Source organism: Hipposideros armiger, unplaced genomic scaffold (assembly GCF_001890085.2).
Source record: "Hipposideros armiger isolate ML-2016 unplaced genomic scaffold, ASM189008v1 scaffold_1259, whole genome shotgun sequence".
In the NCBI taxonomy this organism is placed as follows: domain Eukaryota; kingdom Metazoa; phylum Chordata; class Mammalia; order Chiroptera; family Hipposideridae; genus Hipposideros; species Hipposideros armiger.
The window spans coordinates 206,257-232,039 of record NW_017732609.1 but is presented as its reverse complement, the minus strand read 5'-3'; the positions used below and the strand labels follow the sequence as shown (position 1 = coordinate 232,039).

Genomic DNA, 25,783 nt, shown 5'->3' with positions numbered 1-25,783 from the left:
AAAGCGCTAGGTGCTAGTGTCTCAAAAATCAGTAAAACTTTATTCGCTTCCATTCTTTCGCCATTAACAGAAAACCGGAGAAAGCAAAAAACTGTTTCGTTTACAAAGATAAACGGCCTCTTTACCCAGAGATCAAAACCTCAAACGACAACAGGGAAGATAAAAGCGCCCTCCCCGACATCCCCCTGAGCTGACCCTCGTCATCTGGTGGACAAAGTCTTCATTCCACTGGCCAGCGACCCAGTCCTGAATGTGGCCAATTCAAGATGAGGACCAAGAAATCGGACCAATCCATTCCCGTAATATAAAGTCGAACATAAGCTACACCAAGGGTCAAGTGCCTGTATTTTACAGGACACAGGAACCAGGCGGCTACTTATAAAAGAAACAAGATTCATTTCAGGCACAACTTTTTTATTTTTTTTGTTTTGTTTTGTTTTGAAATCAGTAAAAGAAACTGGGTCCTAGAAGCTGCAGTGATCTAAGCAGCAGCAAGTTTGTGCATTCGTCCTTTTTGTTGTTTAAATACGTTTAAATTATCACACTGCTGGCACACCTCGTTTGCATGAAATTCTGCACCATACATCTAATTGTAGTCAAGTTTACCCCCCCCTCCCATCCCAGGGGAAAAAAAAACTACTCTGGAAGATAATTTTCATTGAAATCTAACCAAACTTCGTTAAGTGGACTGTGACAAGATTATAAATGATATGAAAAATAACATTTTAACATTTGGCCATCAACTTAAGGAAATGGTATGCCTATATAAATTTTTGTAATTTTTAATATATTCTACCCTCATATGGTTCTCAGAATTAAAGCACAATGAACAGGAAAGAGAATGCAACTGAGTACTAAGGCAGAATGTCTTGCCAGAAGTAATGAAGGTAGAGTACATACTAAATATCAAGTGCAGAATTTCATAGGGCCAACAAGATAACAGTCTATATTATATTTTTCACTTACACAGGCAAGTGGAATTTGCAATTACCAGTTGCGTAAATGCACCAAATAAAGCTCCTAAAATTGATACTATAAGGCGCCACCTTTAAGTTTTCCAGGCTGCAACTGTGCATAATTTTAAAATGGTTTTCTTAAATTTATTTATTTATTTTTAAACATAACACGAGGAAGGTGTTAAAACTGGTGTAATAGAATAAGTATTCCAGATTTGGGGAGGGATGAAGAGGGAGGTATTCAGAACCCTTCACCAGAATCCCCCCGACTTGATCATAGTGGATTAATGATGTGCTTTGTGGATGTGGTTAGTCAATGACACCGGCCTGACGGATCTTTCTTTCTGCACCAAATCCCTGTGAAAAAATAAAATTGCAGTTAATACCCTAGTGCGTGACAATCCCAGTACATTCACAATTCCAAAAGCATTACTTTTAATCATCTTAACCACCACCAATTCTTTCCCAGAGGAAATCTATAGTAAGCCCTCCTGCTCTATTACCTAAACTAGGTTCAAAGTATCAGGAAAATCAAGAAATGTGCTTCTGCAACCATTATGTTGGTGGATGAACCACTGTCTCAGCAGTCCTTACTAGTTATAAGCAATACTGAATACCTACAGCTCTAAGATATGCTGAAACAGGACCTCAAGTAATGTGCTGGTCTGTCAGTTTCCCCCAAGCCTTGTATGCCCTCATACCATTGAGTTATCTGGTCCCCTTGGCTGACGAAGAACCATTAGGCGAGGAGAACTGGCATCATCCAGGGTGATGTTCTTCAAGCGATTGACCAACCTATCGGGTCGTGGAGCCGCAACAGCCTTGGGACCCTCGCTGGAACAAAGTGAAGAGGTGAGCAGAGACGACGCTTGGTGGGAAGAAAGCAAGTCCTTGCAGGGTGTGTTTTCCACCTAACTGCCCAAATGACTCAGTTTTAATGAGGGGGAAAACTCTTGCCTCATCTAGCCAGCTAGCTAGCAAGACAGGACAGACAAGTCTGCTTATGTTTTATTCCCAACGCCAGGTATATGACAGCAAGGAGCTGGGAGAAGTTATCCTGAGTGAGGGTCATCCCTAGACTGGTCCAGTTCCACAGACACATAAAACAACAGAGCAGATGTGAAAAACCTTAGAAAAGTTAAATACTAAGAAATATTTCTAGACTTCCGGCTCCTCTCATGGTAACAATGTTATTTTAAAAATATTATAAAAGAATAAAAAACACATACAGCCAGAAGTGCTGACCTATAAAATTAGACTGTTAAGCAGCAAATAACCTTGAAATGGCTTCATAAAAGAAAAGGAGCCAGGCAGAATCCTTTAAGAACAAGGACTACATCTTTTTATATTTAAGATCTATTATACAGCAATTGCCCAATTACTACTTCACTGGGCCAGATTTATGAGACCAAAAGGTTAGACAATGAAGACTAGCAGTAAAAAAGACACAGGAATTATCACGAAATAACCAGAAAGTGGCAGAAGTGGATAAAAAAAGCAGAGGTGGAAAACTGAGGAAATGTGACAAAGCAGAGCACACAGGAGTTAAGAGATAGTCCAGGGAGATCAGCTACTAATCGAACAACTCACCAGACTCGCCAAACATTACAAGCACTGCACTTGCCAGTGCGCTGATTAAGAATCACTGAGAATTCCACCTCATCTCCAGCCTGTAGCTCAATGCCATCCTGAACTTCTTTCACGTGGAAAAAGAGCTTCTTGCTATCTCCTACTTCATAGTTAATGAAACCAAACTGAAATTTAAAAAAAGACAGTAGCTATAAAAAAATATTTTTAAAAAGAAAAAGGGAACATACCACGGGGGAAGAGCACATCCCTCTGAATGAAACACAATATCTAGCCCTAACTAGAGGGCTTTCTAAAAGATGGTATTAATAATGCTGGTGTTCCAGTTCAGCTACCTGTGCTACTAGGTCGTCGAGAAAGTCATGATGCATTTTTGCATTGAAAAATATAGAAAAATACGTCATGACTTTCCTGACGACCCAACGGAACATGGGTGTGAATATGGGTCTGCAAAACTTGTCAAGGAAGAAATCTATGTTTGAAATCACTGTCATTGACTCTCTATCATAGCCTGAGTGAAGCAAAGAAAGAAAGATTGCTTTGTGCCTTCATATAGTCTATAAGTTAAGGTTTTGAAGCACACAAAATCATTAGGGAGCTGTTACATGATATTGCTTTGATCACTTCTGGAATTAAGTTGGGTTATGGTATTATAAAAAATAGCCATACAAAATGTTTTACTTATAGCACTAGTATCAAAAAATGTCTTCTGAGGACTCACAAGGATTTCCTTGAGATCTCAGAACCAGGAGTAGTTAAGCTTATTTTATGAACATTTCTACTCATGGTTTCTTTCTTTGTGTGGTATGCCAAAGAAGCTGAGCTAAAGTGTACAACATTTTAGTCTTTCTAGAAAAAAATCTCACTCCATGCTTATTTTCCCCATGATGTAATAATGTTAGTCATTAATACCATTTTTTTATGCTAATGTCACCATTTTTTTCTTTTCACATGGTTTTCTTCATGTTTTTATAAGCTACCTCAAATCACTGAAAAAAGAGTAAAGTAGAAATACAAATCAAATGAATGTTGGCAGTTTTCCCTTAGCTGAAAAAACTTCCAAGTTTTGGTTACTATTTGGTTACGACCACTTACCTGATCTTTCACACACTCCACTGTGGCCCTGCGTAGGGGTGTGATGTTGTAGGCCATAGTCTGTGCATTTTGGCCCAGGACACACAACTGGAATTTGACAGTCTCCCCTTTCTGCAGGCAATCCCCTTTGTTGGCCATTCCAACTATGCCAAATGGATACACCTCACCTTTCATGTCCCCTGTGTTAAGGAGAAAAAGGTACAACGTCTGAAAGCTATGCTTCACACAACAGCCCTTGCTGATGTTTCTAATTGATTTATAAGTTTCTAATTGATTTATAAGTTGCTAAAATGTATTACATTCCCTAAAAATACTTTTATACCTGAGATGTTCTACTTTAAGCTTAAATGAAATCCTAAATGCTAATTACTACAATGAAAACAAACAAGAACCTGTAGCTCATTATTACCTTACTAGCTAATCAACAGTTTTAAATGACCTTTATGAAATTAAAAATAACACTATCACTCACAATCACATTACCTAAATATTTGAGCTTTTTAAGCACAATGGGTTACTAGTATGATACACTGGATTATCTTGTTCCCAAGTTCACAATATGAGCCAATCTGTCAAAAATATTTCTGACCCATACCCAACTGGGCATTAAACAATAAGACAGGCATAGGCAGAGACAATGTAAATACATTTCTTTGCCATTCCACCTCCTTTCTTTGTTCTGATTATATGGCTCCCTCAAACCAACAGGCATCTTTCTCCTAAATCAGGGCTCAGGACACCTTTTCTTAAAGAGCTAGATAGTAAATATTTTAGGCTTATAGGTCATCTTGTCTCTGTCACAACTATTCAACTTTGCCACTGTAGTGAGAAAGCAACCAAAGGCAATATGTAAATGAGTAGTCATGGCTGTATTTTAAAAAAAACTTTGTTTATAAAAACAAGCCACCATATTTGCTGAGTTCTGGCCTAGAGTAAAAAGTTGGCTAGAGCTCAGGGCAGGCTATGGATAAAAACTGGGCCAAAGAGTTCAGCTGCTTATTGCTTCACCTGGGTAGTGAATCCACTGAACCAACATAGATGAAGAAAAAATTCAGGTGAAAGTGGAAGCTTCAGAACTGCAAATGCCTTTAAACATTCTTTTAATTATAGGGGTAGTAAAGGAAGATTTTCTTTTGAAACACAGAGGAACCACAAACTTTGAGGAGATGCCTCCAGCAGATGTCACACAGAAGGATTAGACACAGTGGTCTGATGTGGTGGTATTAATAGTGACTACCACTTAATAAATTCTTACACTGATTCACATCTAATCTTTACAGAACGTTCTAAGGCTGGAGATGCTGTCCTCATTTAACCCTCTGTTGGGCACAACTGATCTCACAGATTCATTGCACACAAAGATGAAATTTGTCTTTACATATTGAATGAAGTAAGTCACAAACATGACTGGCGATAGGCTACGGTAGAGAGGGAAGATTCGGAAGCAATGAGTCACGATACTTAACTATTAGATATTTGAAAATTTGTGTGCAATGATCTGTGAGACCAGTTGCACCCAACAGACGGTTAAAGATGAAGAAACCGAGCTAGGCAAGATTTAAGTAATTTGTCTAAAGTTACAGAGCTAGGAAGTGGAAGAGCTGGTGTTCAGGTCTAGGTCTACCCGACTCTAAAGCCTATGGTCTTATGTCTAGTTATGGTTATAAGTCCTAATCAAATAAAGAGTGGTTCTCACCACCAAGTGGGAAAATGTGAAGAACTGTCTAGTTCCAGAAAACTCTAGGCTTATTGATTTCAGAAAAGTTCCCTTTTACACTACAGCTGTACTTTGGACTATATCCTGTAATAGCCAGTGTTGAAGAATAAGTAGACTGGAGGTTGGGAATGCAAAAGGAAGTAAAAGTGGCATGATAGGGAGAAGGGGGAAGGGTGATTTGATGTTAATCTCATGAGTTCAAGTTAACTGCCCACATCCTCTAGCTCTTTTAGAGGTATGGTGTCATCATGGCACTAGTTTAAAAGACAGATTTGCTATAAAATCAATTCATATTTGGAGGGTGTATGCACAGTGAGGTATTAGTTTTATGTAAAACAGAAATTCCTAAGAATTTCATGGGATAAAGACCACGTTATGATGGTTCATTTCTTTCAAATGACCTGCTCTTTCCCACATTATGTTCTCTTTGACTCCCAGATGACACAAGATTTATTATGTTTGTGAGCCAAGCTATCATCTTTGGTTGGAATTTCAAACCCTCTCATCAACCCCAGTATTATGGTAATTTTGCTATACTACATCATCCAATACTCCCTATTATTTCTACTGCAAACTTATTTTACACACTAAGTTGGTCTTTTGGGTGGTAACTGTTGGGGATAAGGGGCGGCACCAAAACTCAGGAAGCTATTGAAGACGGGGAGAAAAAAGCAGAAAACAAAAAATACAGGGAGCCTTGGCCTAGAGACAAGTAACAGAATCCCCATGTAACCCTAGCTATTAAGGAATATAGTAACTTTTACAGGGAGCAAATGTTTATAGAATTAAATGGTTTCAAGGAAAATTTATTAGGACTGATATAAACTACCAGTAAATAGAGGAAAACTAAATAAATTGTACTAAACCCAGCCAACTATGAATATCTGATCACATGACATTAAATGTATATTTTTAGTATAAGAGTTTGTTCTCAGTCTATTTCAATATAACTCATAGTTAGTTGCACACAGATGTCATATGCTCAGTGGTCCTTTGTTTACAACATAAATCCAGGATGATTTCGTTTCTAAGAGATATAAAAATAAAAACCTGCTAAGCATGGGGGCAAGTCACATTTCCTTAATTCAGTTTTTTAGGGAACCTGAAAATAACTGCAACAAACACCATCATATTTTAAAACCTTCTCAAGTGCTCATGTGAAGCGAAGGCCCATTTCAAACAATCATATAGGAATGCTCTCACCTTCCTCCACGATCTCAATCATTCCTTGGTACTCGGTCTGTGTTGGATCCACGCTCCTCAAGGGGCGAATGACTTTGCCCGAGTAGATGGTAGGATCAGCTTCCTCAGTAATGCCATTCACTACAAAACAAAAGTGTGTATACCTCTCACTCAACAATGTTATTTAAACTCTGTCCCACAGGAACAAAAGCAAAATTCATCAGAACAAATGTTAACAGAAGATTGGTTGGTTGTCTGCTACTCTTGAAATATTTCTAAACTACCATTAAAATAAAGTTAATTTGTTTAAAAAAAATTAACAAGTATTCATATTTAAAACATGTCTTGTTCTCTCACCTTTTCCAGGTGACCAAATATCTATCACCTTTTTAGCGAGGCTTTCCCTGATCTCTAAAAATGGCAACCCCAATACTTACATACTCTTCTGATTAATTTTATCTTATTAGTATGTTATTACTATTTTTCTAAACATACTACATACAATATTTCACTCATCTCATTTGTATTTTCCACCTAAAAACTCAAGAAGGCAGGGGTTTGTCTAATTTCTTTACTGCTGTGCCCCAAAACCCAAAACATAGCATGTACTTAAGGTATTTATTGAATTGAAATGAACATTCTTGGCTGTCATTTCTCTAGGTCTCACCAAGAGAAAGTGTTATTTGGGGAGTTTAGATGAAAGCCAAAAAAGTAAGTTGCCGGTCATTTAATGTCAGAGATCCTAAATAGCAACGATTGTCTTAAGTTCCCATTATTTTTCACAATTAGACTCATTCTTCTCCACAACGGTCTTCTAGAGTAATGCCTCTCTCTCCAACCCCATGGAGATTTATATCTTGGGGTTATTATTTTATTTTTTTACAAAGAGAATTGAGGGCCGGCTGAGCAGCGCGTTAGTTAAGAGCTGGCTTGGGACACCAGAGGGCCCCGGTTCGGATCCCACATATGAGGGCTAGTGACACTGCCCTCTACAGCTAAGATGCTGAACAACAGCTCAACCTGGAGCTGGGCTGCCTTGAGTCGCCAGCGACGGCAGATGGGTTGCCATGGGCTACTGTGTGTAGCCAGCAGCCGCTGTGAGCAGCCGTCCAGAAGCTGGTGGCTGATCTGCCTATCCTGGAAAGAGTGCAATGATGGTGCCAACTTGGGCCAGTGAAGCAACGTCCTCCACAACTAGAGCAAAAGGATAGCAACTTGTCTGTTCCCCTTTCCCCAATAAAAAATCTTAAAAAAAAAAGAGAATTGAATTGAAAATAAACTTAAAGCAAATAACCTTCAATACTTAAAACAGTGGTTCTCAACCTTCAGTGCACATCAGAATTACCTGAAGGATGTATTAGACTACCTACCCCTAGAGTTTCAGCAGGTCTGGGGGTGGGGTCAGAGAAGCTGTATTTCTGACAAGTGGCCAAGTGACACCGCGGGACCTGGGGATCACACCTGGAGAACCACTGACTAGAATGATTGGATTTTCGCCCCCTCCCACCATGTCCCTCCTCCCCAGCCAGAGCACAGACTGAGCAAGAAGTCATAACTCATTACCCGAGTGTGTTTTGTTGACTTTTTCTGCGCTGACTTTGTTTCCTTTGCCTTTGGACAGGCTGTACTCGACCACGTCCCCCAGTTCCAGACTATCAACATCGCCAGAGAACTCACTGGGAGGAAAGGAAATGACATTGGAATAAGCAATGAACACAAGCAGCAGCAAGTAGCCCTTACGTCTTGTACAGTAACATTCATGGTGTGCTTACCTATACTGCATGCTGTTTAAAGCACATTATATGTACTGACTCATTGAAATCCTCAGACATGCACTATGAGGAGTGCATTTCAAGATAATGAAACTAAGATACCAGAAGGTTAATTTCATTTGCTAAAAGTTACATAAGTAGTAAGTGACAGAGCCTGGATTCAAACTCAAACTGTCCGGTCCTAAGAGTCCATGATCTTAACCACTCTGCTTATTGTAACACCAAATCAAATGTACAACTCTCAGGGCTGGCCAAGTGGCTCAGTTGGTTAAGAGCTCGCTCAAGCGTTTGCGCTCTGAGCAACAGCGGTTCGATTCCCGGCCCGAGCTGAGCAGCCGCTGAGCTGCCAACAGGTATAAGGATGGCTCAGCTTAAAAAAAAAAAAAAAAGTACAACTCTCTGGTAGCAACAAATAAAACAGTATTCTTTCACTGAAGCAGAAAGGCTCCCACTGTTCAAAGTAGTTACAAGCCTTTATCTTTTGGCCACATGTTCTCTATATAAAGGTAGATGATTACTTTTTACCAATATGAAATTTGGAATTAAAAAATATATAATCCCCCAATACTAAATTGTTTTTGACTCCAAAACCAAAGAATGAATAGTAAGCTCTAAGTTCCTCACCTGTAATGGAAAAAGATTTCCTTATCATGATTGGCTGTTTCAATGAATCCAAAATTATCCTTCAGAGTCGCCACGTAACCCAAGAGCCTCTTGGAGTTAGAATTACGACCTAAAAGCCGCACACAAGTTGCAATCTGCTGTCCAGGCCTCTGTTTGTCACTAATACTAAATTCAACCTGTGAAAAATAAGGGTGCTCATTAATACCATGTCATTTCCACGCCACGCTCCTTAACTCTGACCTACAACTGCCCCAGACATTTTCCCATTCCAAATATCCTTTGTAAATATTGATGAAATGGGTTTTCACCCAAACTAACACGTCTATGTCTCATTTCTCTTTTCACAAAGGAATTAAGTTTTGTCCTCCAGTGTGCGTTCCTTACAGATCTTAATTTCTCTATTGGGCTGTCAGAAAACTAGACAAACTACTGGGTCGTCGGAAAAGTCATGACGCATTTTTGCATAGAAAACATAGAAAAAATACATCATGACTTTTCCGATGACCCATTAAATATAAGAAAAATGAACAGCAGTGTAAAACCTTTGGTGTGATTTTACTTTGATAATGTTTCAGTGACTGTTTTAACTTTCTTACCAATATTAACTTTACCGAAGCTAACTGATTCAGGCATATCTTATCTAATGCTTAAATACGCCTCAGAAAGTTTTTAACAAAGAGCTTGTTAGACTCTGTCCTAAATGAATAAGCTGCTTTTAAACAGGAAGATGTTCATATATTTGTAGGCACAGAAAAATTAAGCAAAACTTGATAAAATTTAAATAAACCATCTTGATGATTAAGATGACAACCTTTAACCCTCCCTCCTCAAATAAGCCTAATTATCTTGCCTTATCTCCTATTTGAGGAGAAGTAGATCCTTCCACATCCTTGGCTTGAAAAGCAATAGTCAATTTCACCCCACAATCATCATAAGCAATGACACCATCCTCGGCCTCCTAAAGAGATAGAATGAAAAGAATCGAGAACAAAAAAACAATATAAAAGCAGCTATAGTTTTTACAGACCCTTGAGCCCCAACAAATTGGTACAGCTGCAGAAATGTCCTACTCCATAATTCTCTAACAATAACAGATTTCTCATCTGAATAAAAGGTGGTCTTGCCGTAAGCCAGAACTGACTCAATATGTTGTAATTGAGCCTTTTAGTCTTAAGAATCTAATTTTTACTGTTGAGGAGAGAAACCTTACTGAAAATTTTCAACATGACCATTCTATACTTCTCAAGGCCAACCAGAAATCTGGGCATGTATTTCCAACTAGCTTTTGAGTCTCCCATAGTACTCACAGTGTTGTACATGTAATGTTAATCAATATGTATTTACCAATGCAGGAGAATTTTATTTGGCACAGGATCTAGCATAGTTCAGAGCACTTGATAGTCAAGCAGGTGATTAAGTTATGTATCAGTATTTTCACAATAACATTTAAATCACTGTCAAATACCAGAAAGATTAGCTCTTCAAAAGTCTGAGAAATTTCAGGGATGTCATATAGAATCAAACAGTAAACAATGACAGTGTGCAGCAATACACAAATTATACTGTTACTATGGTTTCAACTATTATTTCTATGGGGATTAATGCCCACATCCCTAATCTAGCTCTGACTCCTTTCCTAAACTCCAGAACTCATTACCAACTAAAACCAATTAATTTCTACTCTTCTACCATTCATACTCCTTCTATAATTGCTATATATTTATTTAACATTTATAATGTACCAAGTATTATGTTACACCCTTTGTATTATTAATGTTATGATAAAATCTTTACAATTACTATTATCCCTCATTTTACAAATTAGAAAAGTCTTAGGATGCTACCCCTGACCAAGATTATATAGTCAGTACAACGTGATGCTAAGGGTTTGACTTTGGTTAAGTGAAAAGTGATGTTAATGAATTCAGTTTTGACTCCAATGGCATACTCTTGCCAGTCAACCAACGTCAAAATCTCAGCATTCATTTTGGCTCTCAACTTTCTACCCATTAACCTCATCTGATAATATACTATGTACTAAGTATATGAGAGATAAGATAATCTTATCCCTGTACAAAAGGAACCCAGTCTAATAGAGCAGATAAGGTTCATAAACAGGTAAGTACAATACACTATAATAAGCACAATGACAGAGGGGCTTACTAGGATACAGTGTTGGCCTGAGAAGAAAGATTAAAAAGTCAAGAAAAGTCTCACATTAAGTTTGTCTTCATCAAGTCAGTTTTGCCAGAAACATTTGGGATGCAGGGCATCCCAACAGCTAAAAGTAATTAAAAACAAGCCCCTCTAAACTTTTATTATTAATAATACCATCTGCCACTTGTGAAATTCCTACGGTGGATTAGGCCCTGTGAGAGCTTTCTAAACAAAAAGCTTTCTAAACAAAACAGGACATAATCATTTTTTTAAGTTTAAAAACTGAAGCTCAGAGGTGAAGTGACTTCCTAAGCTACAACGTAAATGGTAAGCCACATGCTATCCCTGCCTCTTCTTGCTCCTAAGTAGTTATTTCTAAAATTATATTCCTTTCCAGTAGCTCCCTAATGTACCTTCCCTGTCTACACCCATGATCTCTGACTCTAGTTCAAGGACCTATTAGATAATTTCCTACCAAGCCTCTTTCATCTTTTCTTTCTCCACCCCCATCTAGGGGTCACACAATTGCCATTATCTTCCTGAAGTGCACACCTAATATCACTTTCCGACAGAAATCTTTTTCTGAGTACAGAACAAGGTCTAAGAACAAGGTCTAAATTCTTTAGCGTAGCAATCAACACCTTCTCAGTCTATCTATATACTGATTTTTCATCCTTATTTCGCCTACTCATCCTTGACAAAGAAAAATGAAGTCCCTATCTCCTTGTCAAACTACTCAGTGCTTTCTAAAGAAACTCGGAATTTTTCCATCTGTGAGGAATGTGCTTTCCTCATTTATTTCATCTGTTAAATGTTAATGCCTGAATGAAGCCATCCCAGAGCCTATCAGTTTAGAATTTCACCCGAGAAAAGCTGACCTTCTAGAGCAACATTTTATACATTGTATGAATTACTTGTTTCTATACAATTCTCAATTTGTTGTTTACTTGGAAGCAGAAGCCATCTTGGACATCTTTATATTTCCTATTCAGTGAATTTTTCAATAAATGGAGTTCAAATTTGTGAAATGAGTCTACCCAAATTTGAAAGTTTTAAACTATAATTTTAGACGAGTAGTTCCTAACGGGGTTATTTTGGTACATTTGGTGGGATCTGGAGAAACTGCTGGTTGTCACACAGGGAGAGAAGAAAAGAAATTTTGGCCTCTGGTAGGTTAAGGCCAAGGATGCTACTAAGACCCACAATGCATAGAACAGCCCCACCTAGCGGCAAAGAATTATCCAGCCCCAAAGGTCCATAATGCTGAGATTAAAAAAACCTTAGACTAGCTTAGTTAATATTACAGGGATTCTGAAAGAGCTAATGCTCTATTGTGTTGACAGGGGTTGTCTTTAAGTAGAACAGGAATAAAGAGATACAAAAATTATTTTGACCATGTAAAACTTACCTTTTCTTTGCCTTTATTTGGGCTAGTGGTTTTAGGATTGGAAAAAGTGGCTTCTTTTTCTACAGTGCCCAGAAAACGATGATCTGAATGGCAATGGAACGAAACCGTGCCCTTGGGAAGCTTTTTAATCCTAATAGCATGATTTCTTTGGGCAGAGAGCATATCCTACAAATAATAAACAAAAGTAACTTAAGCTGAAAAAGGAAGAATCAAGAAAACCCCTCTTACTTTTCTCGACAACTACTCACAGGAACCACAGTAAACTCTACTTCATCTGCAATATGGAGCTGGTTCCCATCCAGAACTTCACTGTAGTGGAAGAACATCCGAGCATCACGATCCACACACTTGATGAAACCAAAACCATCTCGCATGGCAGCAATTACACCCTGAAATCCAAATAGTATTCTCACCGTCTGCGAAGCTTTTCAAGACAACAACATTCAAGTGTGGAAACATCAAGTTAAATTCATTAGGAATTCTGTCTTAATGACAAAATTTTGTATCCACGTTGGAATTTTTCCATTTAAACATAAACTCATTGCTTTCAGTAAAGTAAATTAACCTCTAAGCAATTGTCTGAGACTCCCCAGATGCTACTCTCCTTGGCCAACATGCACTAGAAAATGTGGTATTTGAATGTAAATATAATGCATGCAATGGATTCCATTTAATTCTCAATTCTGTGAATTTTTTTTTTTAAGATGAGGAAATCAAGGCAGAGAGAGGTTAAACAATATGACCAAAGCACACTGCTAATTAAGTGGCAGAAACCAGGAATACAAATAAGGTTCGAGTTTTATGGCAACATCCAAAAATTTTTTAAAATCTAGCCTGGTACATCAAATACTTCAAAAGTCAACTAAAGGCAACTGTTTAGTCTCTACCTCAAAAATTCTATGTTGAGGTTAGGCACAGGAAGGACTTCAGATGTAGGTCTGAAAAAGGAATCCTTTCCTTGTGGTTTTTTTCCTTCTTACTCAATTATCAGCTCTGTTAGGGCATTTTATCCAGAGGAAATGGCACATGGTAGGTACTCAAATGTTTGCTGAAACACAATTATGGAGCTACCAATGACTTATATAATGCATACTTACATATTAGTCTATAACCTATTCTATAACTGTTCTACAATATAACCAAGATCAGTTCTCTAAAGGTAAAGGTTAAAAAAAAAAGTCTCAAAAAACTTAAATTTTCATTTAATGGATACCAATTCCACTGAGATATGACCCCAAACAGAATTAAATGTGAATTACTTCTGAGAAAGTTAATTCATGAAAACTGAGCTTGTATAACATATTTGGGAAATAATTCTGGTATATGTCACTCCCGAACATACAGCCACTAAAGAGAACTGGCAAAAATCCTGTGGTAAAAACAAAAGAAACAGACTTACCTTTGTTTAATTAACCTAGCGTTTATTAAACAAAATAGTTTGGGAAAAGCTACTTTCTAAATGATAGACTTTAATCTTCACCTTCATACTTGAGGGCCAGATAATCACTGACTCTCGAAAAAAACCTTAGAAATCTTCCTGTCCAAATTTCCACTCTTAAAACATTTTCGCATCTCTTTCACGTTTAAGTGACAGAGCTAGACATCAAACCTAGACTGTGTTCTCAAACTCAAACTGTGTTCTTAATTACCTTAACAAACTAACTGCTCAGTATCAACTTAAAAGAATTTTCAATATAGTATTAAAACTTGAATATAACATTGACCACCCCTCAAACCCCACCCATATTGGATACTTCTCTAATAATATCCAACACTTACCATTTCTCTGGCTTCATTAGTGAACTGAAATGTATTTGATAGAACTTCTATGTTGGTTGCTCGTTCCAATTTGTCACGTCGGTCTGTTGAAATATTAAACCTAACATGGTCGCCTTCCAACAGGGTCACCTTGGATTTTGTATCTTTGTCTCCAAAGGGAAGTTCTTTAGGAATCACAAAGTCAACTTTGATGCGTCCTGGCAACGGGTCATTCTGATGAGAAGGAAAAACTATTTTAGCTGGAGATTTCTCATCCGTCCTAGTTCTAAGTCAAACAAGAACACACAGCAAACCCATGTTATTTATAATAGACAGTTCCCTTTGGGGGGGAGGGGAGATTGACAACATAAGTCCATTTTGAAAGTTTTGTGTTCTATGGTCACATGATACAACCATAAAACTGAAACAGTGCAGTTAAGATCCTGAACTGATATTGAGAGATTTTATTCAAGGAAAAGAATTTCAGTCCTTTGTTTCACATTTCCTTAGCACTGACACCATTGGTTTTATCTCATTTTCCCACAAAAGAAACAAACTGGGCGTGGGTGGTGGTTACAAATGTACACCTGAATAGTTTTGTTTTTTTTTTTAACAAATTAAACCAAATTTCTTTTCTTTCTCATCACCCAGTAAAAAATCAAAACAAAAATATTCATGGATACATCGATCAATGGCTTCTCATTTAGTTTAATTATAGATATCAAGAAATATCTAATTGTTCCCACTATCACTAATCAAATGGAATCAAATTTCTGTATGTCATCCCATATTATTCTATTACTGATGGGGAAAAGAAGACTCTCCTGAAAAAGCCTATTTACCTGGTTTTTACTGGGTACTTTTGGGATAACTTTGGTTACAGTTCCTTCAAAATGTTCAATGCTGATATCTTCAAAAATGACTGTTCCTTGAGGCAATAGTCTGACATCTGTTGCAACTTCTTTACCCTAAATCAAAAGGGAGTTGGGAGAAAGGGGGGAAATGGAATTTTAGAAGCTTCATAAAAATGTAATTCACTATGTACTGACCTTAAAAGAAGGCCAAAGATCAGGGTAGTTGACTATCTTACATTTCTGTCCTTGATTGTGAATTCCACATCATCTCCAGGCTGTAAAGTTTCTAAGTCGCCCTTAAATTCACTATAGTGAAAGAATATCTCTTTTACAATATCACCTCTTTCAATAAAGCCAAACGCCTCCTGAAGACACAAACAAAAACCAAAAATAACAGAAACGTTAGGTACTATTCAGTGTACATATTTATGATTACAATTTAAAATCAATAAACCTTTTCCTAAAATTATACTGCAATGGAAACAATATACATGGTAGTCTAATATTATCAACTCAATGGCCCATCTAAAAGAACATAGTAAGTTAGTAACCAAAGAATTTTAAGAGACTACTTTTAAGGTTAACATTGAAATATTTTTAAAGGGAAGACAAAGGAAAAACAAACGGCTTGGGTCTGAAGTATAAGATTTAAAATAGTCAAAGAAAAAACTCAAGTTTCTCCAATTTGATGACACTTACCTTCATGGCACAAACTACTCCCTGACAGCGGGCTTGTTTCTTTTTCAACAGCATGATGTTTCGAGCACTTACAGCACCAGTACTAGAAATAATCAGGTGGGAGTGGGGGTGTCAAAGAGGGATGAAAAATGCATTGGCTTGGTTAGATATGATGAGTCTAGAGAAACAATAAACTAGTTTTCTGAGGCCTCAAGAATTCTATGTCATCACTAAGAGCAAATGTAAGGTTTATGACACCTGGTTCTCTTCATATGGCTTCATAAGCAGAGGACTTTTGCTCAACTCCCTAACCTTCTAAACGGGGCACACAAATGTAGATCGTTTTTCTCTTGGACTGTTGAAAACAACACAATGAGTACATGGTGTTGTATTCTGCTTTTCTATTACAACAAAAAAAAGCCACAAGCTGGATGCAACCAAAGATGGGAAATGCTCCAGTTTTAGGACGGTCTTTCATTATACAAACATTTGAGTGGGTATTATGTGCTGTGAACAGAGGTACTGGAGATTGGTAAGAGATGATCCCTGTTTGCAGTGAGTGAATTTAGTAGCTATCCCATCATTTTTTTCTGATTAAAGAACCATAAAAGAAAGTTGAGTAAATGCAGTGATCATAGCAGAAATGTGTTATGCTTTAAAAGATAACATTCACCTTAATTTAAACCAGTTAGAGATACCATGTGTTGCTATACTGTCCCCATCTTTGTGTGGTAGCGATGTAAATCTGATTTCGATTTTAATGATGGCACAGGCTGTTAAGATGCAATAGTATTTGTTGATGTAGTTGTTTTAAGAGCTGCAGACCAAGCAATTACTGCCCTTAATTCTTCCTGAACAAACTGTAACCTAACTGTGCTTTTATTTCAACAATTTAACAGACTAACAAAGACTCTGAAAAAAATCCTACTTGCCTTTGCAACTTACTGCAGTGACAAGGCTTTGAGCCACACTAGGATTTAAATGTCTGCTATTTAAAAGTGTGACTTTAGTCATTTCAGAACACACCTCATTTTACAAATGAAGAACTTAATCAGGTGAGACTGTTTTGAGGATTAATAACTATACATAAAGTATTTAGTACACATACTTGGCACATATAAGAACTTAATAAAGGTTCAGTAAAGCCCTTTCATTGGCTACCCCCTCAAACCCAAGCCCTGTCTCCTAGTTTCCTACTTGAGCCTGAGGCATTCACAGGAAACTTGTAATGTCTATACCTATCACTCAATATGATTCCTTCTAGTTTTCCAGGAGGCAAGGTTCAAGGCTATCGATTCTGCACATGCTCTTGGGACTTTTCCTTATGCCACTGGAAAGTGGAGCCCTAATAATTTCTCCAACTTCTTGTTTTTAACTTCCTTCTGCACTTATATCTCCTATCCCAAAATAAATATCATCACCCCTGGGCTTTCTTAACTACATTTTCCTTAACTGCTTATGCTGATGAAATCGACTGCTGTATCTCATTACTAGCTTGTCTCAGATCTATAGGTGCAACTGCATATTCAATATCTCACCCAGAAATACCAACAGACACCTCAAACTCAAAATGCCAAAACAAGTATAACTATTCTTCCATCCTTAATACTTTCTGCTGTATCTCCTTAATCCAGTTAATGGTATCCTCATCTGCCCAGTATCACAAGCATTTGGGACACCCCCTCCCTGAATTCCAATGCACACTTCTGTCTAATCAATTATAAAACTTTATCTTCTCAATGAGACTTGATTTCTCCACCTGGCCACTCCTGGCCTATCTGTATCATGCCCTCATCTTTCATACTGACTCTCACATCACTGCTTCTAGTCTACAGCATCCCTCCTCTCGGAAGTCTACCATCTCCACCACTTGCAATCATCTGCACTGATCATACTCCCCCATTTGAAATCCTTCCTAGTCTTAGGATTATGGAAATAAAGCTCAAATTTTGTCATCCTATGATCCCGTCAATTCAATCAACTCAAACTTTTGGCCATTTTCCCCAAATGATACTTCCTTTCTTTCCTCATCTCCCTAGTGACTCCACACCCTTTCCTTAAAACATCTCAAGCACTTCTGCTTTGGCCAAACCTTCACTAACCTCTAGAATAGTTCCTTGAAAGCTTGTTTTCACTATCTATTTCTGATACTCTGCACAGTACCCCCACCATAGAACAGACCGTCAAATGTTTAGCTGATGAATAACGTTTAAAAGATAATAAAAAATCATCCAGATTCACAAGCTAGGATTTTAACGCGTTTCAAATTTCTTATTGTTAAAAAAAAAAAAAATCACTTAGGTGAGAAAAAAAGACTTACTGTTTATTGTTATCAATTACAAAGTTTATTTTATCTCCGGTTTCCAGCTGAACGTTCCCTTCCACATCTTCAGGGGTATAAGTCAGATAAAATACTTCCTGTGAATTAATAAGTTATTATTACTATATTGGTAGGATGCATGTTTACTGTATACTGTGATTTACTGTGTTAAATACCTCTTAAGCTGGCATTTTAAGCCAATTTTTTTTAATTAAGTGCTTTATGACAAGTACATTGTTTTATTGATATAAACACACACTTCCCCTCCATGATGCTGACTTCTGCGAGTCCACAGCTGAGCAGCAATCCAAGTTCAAAAAGCTTACACACGTGGAAGCATTTGCCCAGAGACTGTAGTTACATTTCAAAAAAAGCAATTTTTATAAAAGGCATTCCAAACAAAAAAGCTGGAGTTAGTGCTTCAAAGGAACCAGAAAAAATGAGCCCTTCCCACAACCCCCCAAAAAGCAAGAAAAAAGAGCATTTTATACCTTAATGTTCTAACTAAGGTCACACTTGGGCAAGCTAAGACACTTGAAAGTCCTGTGGATTTTATTATTTTTTTTGATTATGTTGCACTTGAAGCCTCTTAGAAACCAAATTTAAAATTGATTTTACAGCTTACGTTTTCTATTTTGAATTTTAAAGTACGCTTATAGATCACATGGTGGATCAGGCAAAGGTTTAAGAAAAATACACAAGTTTACCCCATTACGTTCGTAGCATACACTCCCTGTTGGACTCTGACCCGGGGCAGCTGGAGATTTACTCTCTAAGTTGTGAGGAACAGCGCACACAACCTACCAGTCAAAAAAAAAAAAATTTCCATTGCTAATCATTTCAGGAGCAGCACTGTGCAATATAAACTGAATTTTAATATCCTCTATACTATACACAAGGATGCATATTGATATCATCCACAAGAGGATGCCATGCTGCCAAGTTTCAAACTTACAGTACGTAAACTGACTGTAAGCATAGGGTTATATGTAAAAACCCAAGTTGCGTCTTGACCATATTTTAATTTCAGGTCAAGACATGCCAGTGCTTCTGATTCATTTTAAAATAGTCATCTTTATTTACTATAGCTCTCTTGCGTGCAAACTGAGGAGATGGGGAGAATCTTCCTTTTCTAATGTGAAAGATATGCAAATGCAGGGCCCGAAGAAAACACAAAAGCATCAAAAGCACTAACTTGTCCATTCATTCGTTCTTCAGGGGTTTCTGGTTTTATCTTCACCAGTTTAACAGCAATGGGTTTCCCAGTCCGCCGGTCAGATGATACTTCGAATTCAACATCATCTATAATAAAGAAAGTGCTGTGTTTGTTGTACTAATTTTGGCAAAACGGTATCTCATTTTCAAGCTAAACTTAATGTAGCATTAGAGTTGCCTTAGACCAGTGATTCCCAAACTGTGGTCCCTGGGCCAGCAGCAGCAGCAGCAGCAGTACCAGCAGCAGCAGCAGCAGCAGAAGCATCACCTGGAAGCTTAGCAGAAACGCAAATTCCTGGGCCCCACTCCAGACCTATTTAAAGACAAACTCTGGGCATCAGGTACAGCAATCTATGTTTTAACTAGCCTTCTGGGTAATTCTGATACACACTAATGTTTCAGAACCATTGCTTTAGAATAAGCCATACCTTAGTTTTCACGGCATCACACACAACTGCAAATAAGGCAATATAACAATAATCATCTTTGGCAAGCTTTTTTTTTAACCCTTCTGTACCTCAGTTTCCTCATGTGTAAAACGAGAATGAACCAAAATATGTTCTCGTAGGGCTTAGACGTATTCGGCATACCAAATACTCATGTTAACTTTTGTTCTGACTTTTTTTCCTCAAAGGTATTTTAAAAAACACACACTGAGACGTTGTAACTTCAGTCCTTTAATAAGCCATACATTTACACATGTAAGAGTGGTTACTACGGTGTTAGCCAAGATGAATTTCCATATAGTCCAAGCGAAGACATTGTAAGTTATTTTTTTCAGGTACTACCCAAAATAGTACCGAGTAAAATAATCAAAATTAACATTATACAAGTTTAATATTTTCACGGGCCTAAAATCTAATATAGTATAGCTCAAGAGTCATTATTAGGGGGAATAACAATTAAACCTTCCAGTAATCTAATTAAAGAATATTAAAAAATATCTTTTCATTAGTCTTTCATTCCTCAAAGACACCACAATAGAAATCAGAATTCTGCTAGTTTATACAGACATGCTTCAGTAATTGGTAGAATTAAAAGGCCAAACTGTAACACTCTCATGAGAAAGTTGATATGCAAGAGAAATTTGAGATTAGTTTTTTAAAAAGGAGAATCAACAGATTACCTCCTACTTTTAAGTCCTGCAGGTTGCCATTATACTGTGAACAGTGGAAGAAAAGTCTAGCTTGACGTTCTGAACACTGAATAAATCCGTAAGAGGTTAGCAGTTTTTCAATAACCCCCGTTTCACGCAGTGCTGCTGAAGTACCATTGGGGTACCCATTGTGTCCATTGTTGTGGAGAAGGTTTGGATCAAAGCTCATCTGTTTTAAAAAGAAAAAGAACTGAATATATACAGATCGGTACATTATCTCCACAGCATGCTAAGTCTGATTAACAAATCACTAACTTTGTAATATAAAATGACAAAGAAAATAAAGGTGACATAGGTAAAGGGAAAATTATGGGCTTTAATTGTTGAAATGTTGATTTAGCTAATAAAACATTTCAGATTAAATACATGAATTATTTTGGGGCACTGCCCTAATTTGAGGTTGAATTTTTGCTTACCAGACAATTTCCAGAGTTTAGTATTAAGATAAAGCAACTATGTAAGTAAAAGCTGTCTTTATGTTAACTGTAAGTTACTAAAACAACAATGGTAACTAAATATTCAAGAGATGACAACCCAAACTACCAGGACACTTCCTTAAGACATTTGACACCTATTTTGAAACTTAAATAGATATCTTAATACTATTTGCTATCATGCATCTTGAAGGCAATTATTTAAGTTAGTAGAGATTAAGAAACTTTCTGTGCAATACTTATTTCAAACTGGAAAACATCAGAGTAATGTATGATTAGGTTCTTTAAAGGAAAATAACCCAAAATAGTGAGTTAGAAAACAAGAGTTTTCTAACATAAACTCCAAGACAACAAAAACTCTTCAACTCCAAAAATGTTCAATCATTTCACAGGTACTTTTAAGAAGTCTTTTCACCTGTGTCAGACACTGATGAGATCTCTACTGTTGTTTCCATGATCAGATAAAACAAAGGAAAACATTCTTTTGTGAAAAGAGGAGCTATTCAGAGGTAATGCAATGCAATGCAACCTGTTTAGAACATCAAATACTGTCTATCACATTGGATATTTCATTTTACCTTCAGTAAAACCATAGAAACAAATTATTGTTTAAGTGAATCATAAAATAGAACAAATTCCTAGCAAAGCTTAGGTCTTACTAAGGAAGCAACACATCGACAGCTTTACTAGTTTAAAGCCCTTTCATTGAAAATTTGGTTTATAAGCAATTTTAAGTGCTATGTTTAACATTATTAATAAAAATGTTTTTCATCAGAAAGAATGAGTAAAACCCTAGAAAGATACAGCCAAATATAAATACTTAAACAGTGTGTGGGATGGCCAAATCATGCAAATCAAAGCCATCACATCTGTAGGTGGTTAAGTTCTAGTTCTTTCATGCTAATGTTGTTCTGTTTGACATGTATTAACTCATTTGATTTTTTTTTTTTTTTTTTTTTTAGCTGAGCCATCCCGCCACCTATTGGCAGCTCACGGCTGCTCAGCTCGGGCTGACTCGAACCGCTGTTGCTCAGAGCTCAAACTCTTGAGCGAGCTCTTAACCAACTGAGCCACTCAGCCGGCCCTTAACTCATTTGATTTTTACAAAAGCCCGTGAGAAAGTAATATTATCCCCATTTTAATAATGAGGAAACAGACAAGAGAGGTTAAGTGACTTGCCAAAGTCAAACGGTAGAGGATTCAAACCAAGGCCTACCTCTACAATCTGGACTCCAAACTACGGATTCTCAAACTAAAGTTAACTGGCAATCTGGTTAAAATACATCCGATTCAGTGGGGGCTGAGGTTTGAGATTCTTCACTTCTAACATGTTCCCAAAGTGATCTGTTTTTGATTCTTGGACACACTTGGAGTAGCAAGGCCCTACACTACTAAACTTATCTTTCAAGATTCAAGGTGAAGGAAATGTTTAGGAAGTTAGAAAGTGAGTTTGCAGGATATATCAACCAAAATAAGGAGCCTCCCTAAGTCATGCTTAACACAAAGCAAAACATGCTGAGATGACTGCTTCCCTGACTTACAGATCTCTGATACATGGGGGTCCGCTTTTGTTTTTTTGTTCCAGATGAGGTAGAAGATGAAGATAAAGGTAAAGAAAGTGACGGAGGGGCTGCAGGAGGGGGATGAGGATCTGATGACACAGTATAAACATTCTCCATCTCAAATAGCTGTGATAACATAGCACAATGTTTATGGCTGTGATAACAATTTCACACACATTTGCCAGTCAACCTATATATCTTTACAGATTTACCATTAGGTTACTTTAGCAATCTATAATTCATTTAATAAGACTTATTGATGAAATAAATTATAGCATTAATATTAAAAGGTCAAACTGAAATATATGTTTTAAAGCCCTTACACATTCCCTAATCTATGAGATTACAATTTTTAAAATGCCGTTAAGGACTCTCTAGTGGCTGCTACAATGAGAAAATTCAATCCAGTTTCTTCTCACTGTCCCCCAACTTTACCTAGAATCCAATATTCTCAATCGTCTCCCTAAAGTAGAGTACACACAGGTAAGCAAATGGAATGTGGGAAGAAAATATTAGAACTATAAATATTTTTGCCCAGAGAAAAAAAATTAGCTTTTGTAAATATTATGTATTTACAGAAGGCTCGCTGAGTTAGTATGCCAGATCACATCAGATATATTACTTAGGAATTCTGGGGAGGAGTGGAAAACTCCGTAAGAGGCTGACAATGAAGCCCTGGCTCACTCATTTGCTTTCATCATCTCACAACTTATATTTGCCTAACTCAGTAGTGGACACACAAATTTAGCTATCTAGTTCAACTAAACTGCCCTCACAACTAGACAAATGATTGGAAAAGATTCCCCCAGAAGAATCTAGATAGAAGACAATGCTAATAAGGCAAGCACAGAGTATGGAAGCTGACACTTCTAATGCTAATACTAATTCTTTAACCTCCACATTATGAAATAAATGACCATCTAAATGAGACCCGGAAAGTCTGCCAAAATGTTAAGATCAAGACTATGATACAAGTTTATACTAGCAGTAATAAAACACACATGTATTTTGTCGCTCATATATTAATTCATGATTAGTATAAAGTTTTCAAATTAAACACTTATAAACTAACCATCCAGGCATAGTATTTCTGGTGAGTGGAAAGTTTCTGCACTAACAGGTAAACTATTTTTATAATACTGCTTATTTCACTTTTGTCCTCTTTACTTGTACTATGTTTTGCAATGTAAATGTAGTATAATTATAATTTATACATACACATGTACATACTGACTCTATATGCTTTTACTAACATGATCACTCATTGAAAGACCACTATATCACTGACTCAGACCATGATTTTCAAACTGTGCTTCTTTCATGTTTAGACTGCAGTCCTTATTACTATACAAATAAGAATACAATGATATGACCTGTAATACATAGGCCAGGAAGCAGCAAAAACCACATTCTCAAGTTTCCAGTCCTACCACACATTCCTGCAGATAAGAGGTAAGACTCCTGTTTTTCTTACCCTAAGAGAAAATGAACCACAATCAGAAGGGATTACAACTATCATTTCCTTCTAAGACTAAATTGTTCCCCAACAAGGGTGTTGGAATTTAGGCTGTCTTGCTCGAGTCTCATCTCACCTCTAAGAGCACCTCAAAACAGAATTGAAAAAGAACTTTTCCCTTCCCCTCATATCTTTACCGACTTAAGTTTCTTTCTCTAACCTTTATCCATTTTGGGGGGCTTTGTTTTTTAAAGGGAAAAAACATACCACTCAAGCAACTTTAGATTAAGGCAGTATGTGAATGCCTTTCCCTTCAAAGAATTCCTAACAATATGGCTAACCCACATTTCTATGGCATTGTAAATTTTTTTTAACCTGCACCACCAAAACTTTAAAGAAGTACCATTAAATAAAATGGAAGTTCACTTTTTAAAAAGCAGCTAAATAATTACACACAATTAGAAGTCAAATGGAAAAGTAGACAACTCAACAACAGATGCTTGTTTATAAAAAAAATTAAGATATAAGACAATACCAAAAAAAGGGATGGGAGAGGCCGGCAGAGTGGCTCAGTTGGTTAAGAGCTTGCTCTAAAGTGCAAGGTCTGAGCAACAGGGTCGCCGGTTTGATTCCCACATGGGCCAGTGAGCTGCGCCCAAGCTGAGCTGCCAACAGGTGCCAGGATGGCTCAGCTGGTGAGAGCATATGCTCCTAACAACAAGGCTGCCTGTTTGAGATGGTAGGCTACGCCTGGCTGCAACTAAAGACTGAACTCGGCACCTTTCCCGCATGAGATGATGGCTACGCCCACCCACAACTAAGACTGAACTTGGCACCTTGAGCTGAGCAGCACGGCTAGACTTGGGAGCTGAGCTTGCTGCGCCCTCCACAACTAAGATTGAAGGACAACAACCTGGCTGTTCCCCTTCCCCAATTCCCCAGCACTGTTCCCCTACCCCAATTTCCCAATAAAATCTTTTTAAAAAAGGGGGTGGGGAGGAAAGGGCCATTACATAAACATTATTTGGCTTTTTTTAAATGGAGGGGGAAATCGATTTAGCTGTTTACCTCAAGGCATACAAATATATCCCAGAAGGAATGAGTTAAATGCCTTAACAAATATTAAATACAAGTGCATGTATTTACAAAATTTTTGTTAGGGGGACCTTTAGGTTTGAAATCAATAAAAAAAAACTGCAAAGGATCAATATTTGCTTATATAAAAAATACAAGCTTTTATACTCAAACCTAAGAAAAACAAATGCAAACAAATGTATCAGTGTATTAAAGAATTTAAGCAAATCAGTAAGAATTAAACTACTAGATATAAGATCTAAGAGGGCGGGGACATTTTGTTCAATGCTAAATCCCTGGTGTGAGACAAACAGTGCTTGGCATAACCGGCACTCATGTGTTGAGTTACTGAAAGACATTAGTCTTAAAGATCATTAAACATGAGAAACATAAGAAAAACTTTAATTTTGGCAATCAAAAAATTTAGGTAAAGCAAATTACTCATTTACCAAACTACCAAAGAGAAAATACTGAGATGTGGACTAAAAACAACATGGTGATATACTTTTATGGTGGTAAGCTAGTGCAAGCTTTCTGAAATGAAGGTAAGCAACATGTATGAAAATGTGGAGGTATTTTCCTTATTTCCACTGCAGGAAACTTCTTCCAGGGAAATCTGAAACGTGGACAAGGCTTTTATACATAAGTGCGTTCACTGGAATGATTAATGCTTCAATAAGAAATTCCTGGGGCCGGCCGAGTGGCGCGATGGTTAAGAACTCGCTTGGGATGCCAGAGGGCCCCGGTTCGGATCCCACATATGAGGGCCAGTGACACT

The 25,783-nt window shown here is 37.3% G+C and overlaps 1 protein-coding gene across 7 annotated transcripts in view; it reads right to left on the bottom strand.

Moving 5' to 3' along the window:
* Positions 1-14: 14 nt before the first annotated feature.
* The window catches only part of CSDE1 (cold shock domain containing E1), a 38,384-nt gene continuing 12,615 nt past the window's right edge, over positions 15-25,783 (bottom strand). For 2 of the 7 annotated variants that reach the window (XM_019633214.1, XM_019633215.1), the window contains 19 exons: positions 22,455-22,601; positions 20,450-20,648; positions 19,304-19,410; positions 18,816-18,908; positions 18,109-18,206; positions 15,810-15,891; positions 15,347-15,475; positions 15,099-15,224; positions 14,278-14,490; positions 12,747-12,887; positions 12,499-12,663; positions 9,784-9,891; positions 8,934-9,109; positions 8,101-8,213; positions 6,559-6,678; positions 3,639-3,817; positions 2,547-2,710; positions 1,658-1,790; positions 15-1,313 (listed from right to left, as the gene is read on the bottom strand). In XM_019633214.1, coding sequence (XP_019488759.1) covers positions 1,266-1,313; positions 1,658-1,790; positions 2,547-2,710; positions 3,639-3,817; positions 6,559-6,678; positions 8,101-8,213; positions 8,934-9,109; positions 9,784-9,891; positions 12,499-12,663; positions 12,747-12,887; positions 14,278-14,490; positions 15,099-15,224; positions 15,347-15,475; positions 15,810-15,891; positions 18,109-18,206; positions 18,816-18,908; positions 19,304-19,410; positions 20,450-20,648; positions 22,455-22,592 — 2,532 coding nt within the window. In that variant the 5' untranslated portion in view covers positions 22,593-22,601 and the 3' untranslated portion in view covers positions 15-1,265. The remainder of the gene's footprint in view (positions 1,314-1,657; positions 1,791-2,546; positions 2,711-3,638; positions 3,818-6,558; positions 6,679-8,100; positions 8,214-8,933; positions 9,110-9,783; positions 9,892-12,498; positions 12,664-12,746; positions 12,888-14,277; positions 14,491-15,098; positions 15,225-15,346; positions 15,476-15,809; positions 15,892-18,108; positions 18,207-18,815; positions 18,909-19,303; positions 19,411-20,449; positions 20,649-22,454; positions 22,602-25,783) is intronic. The other 5 variants (XM_019633217.1, XM_019633218.1, XM_019633219.1 and 2 more) reach the window with 3 other exon arrangements.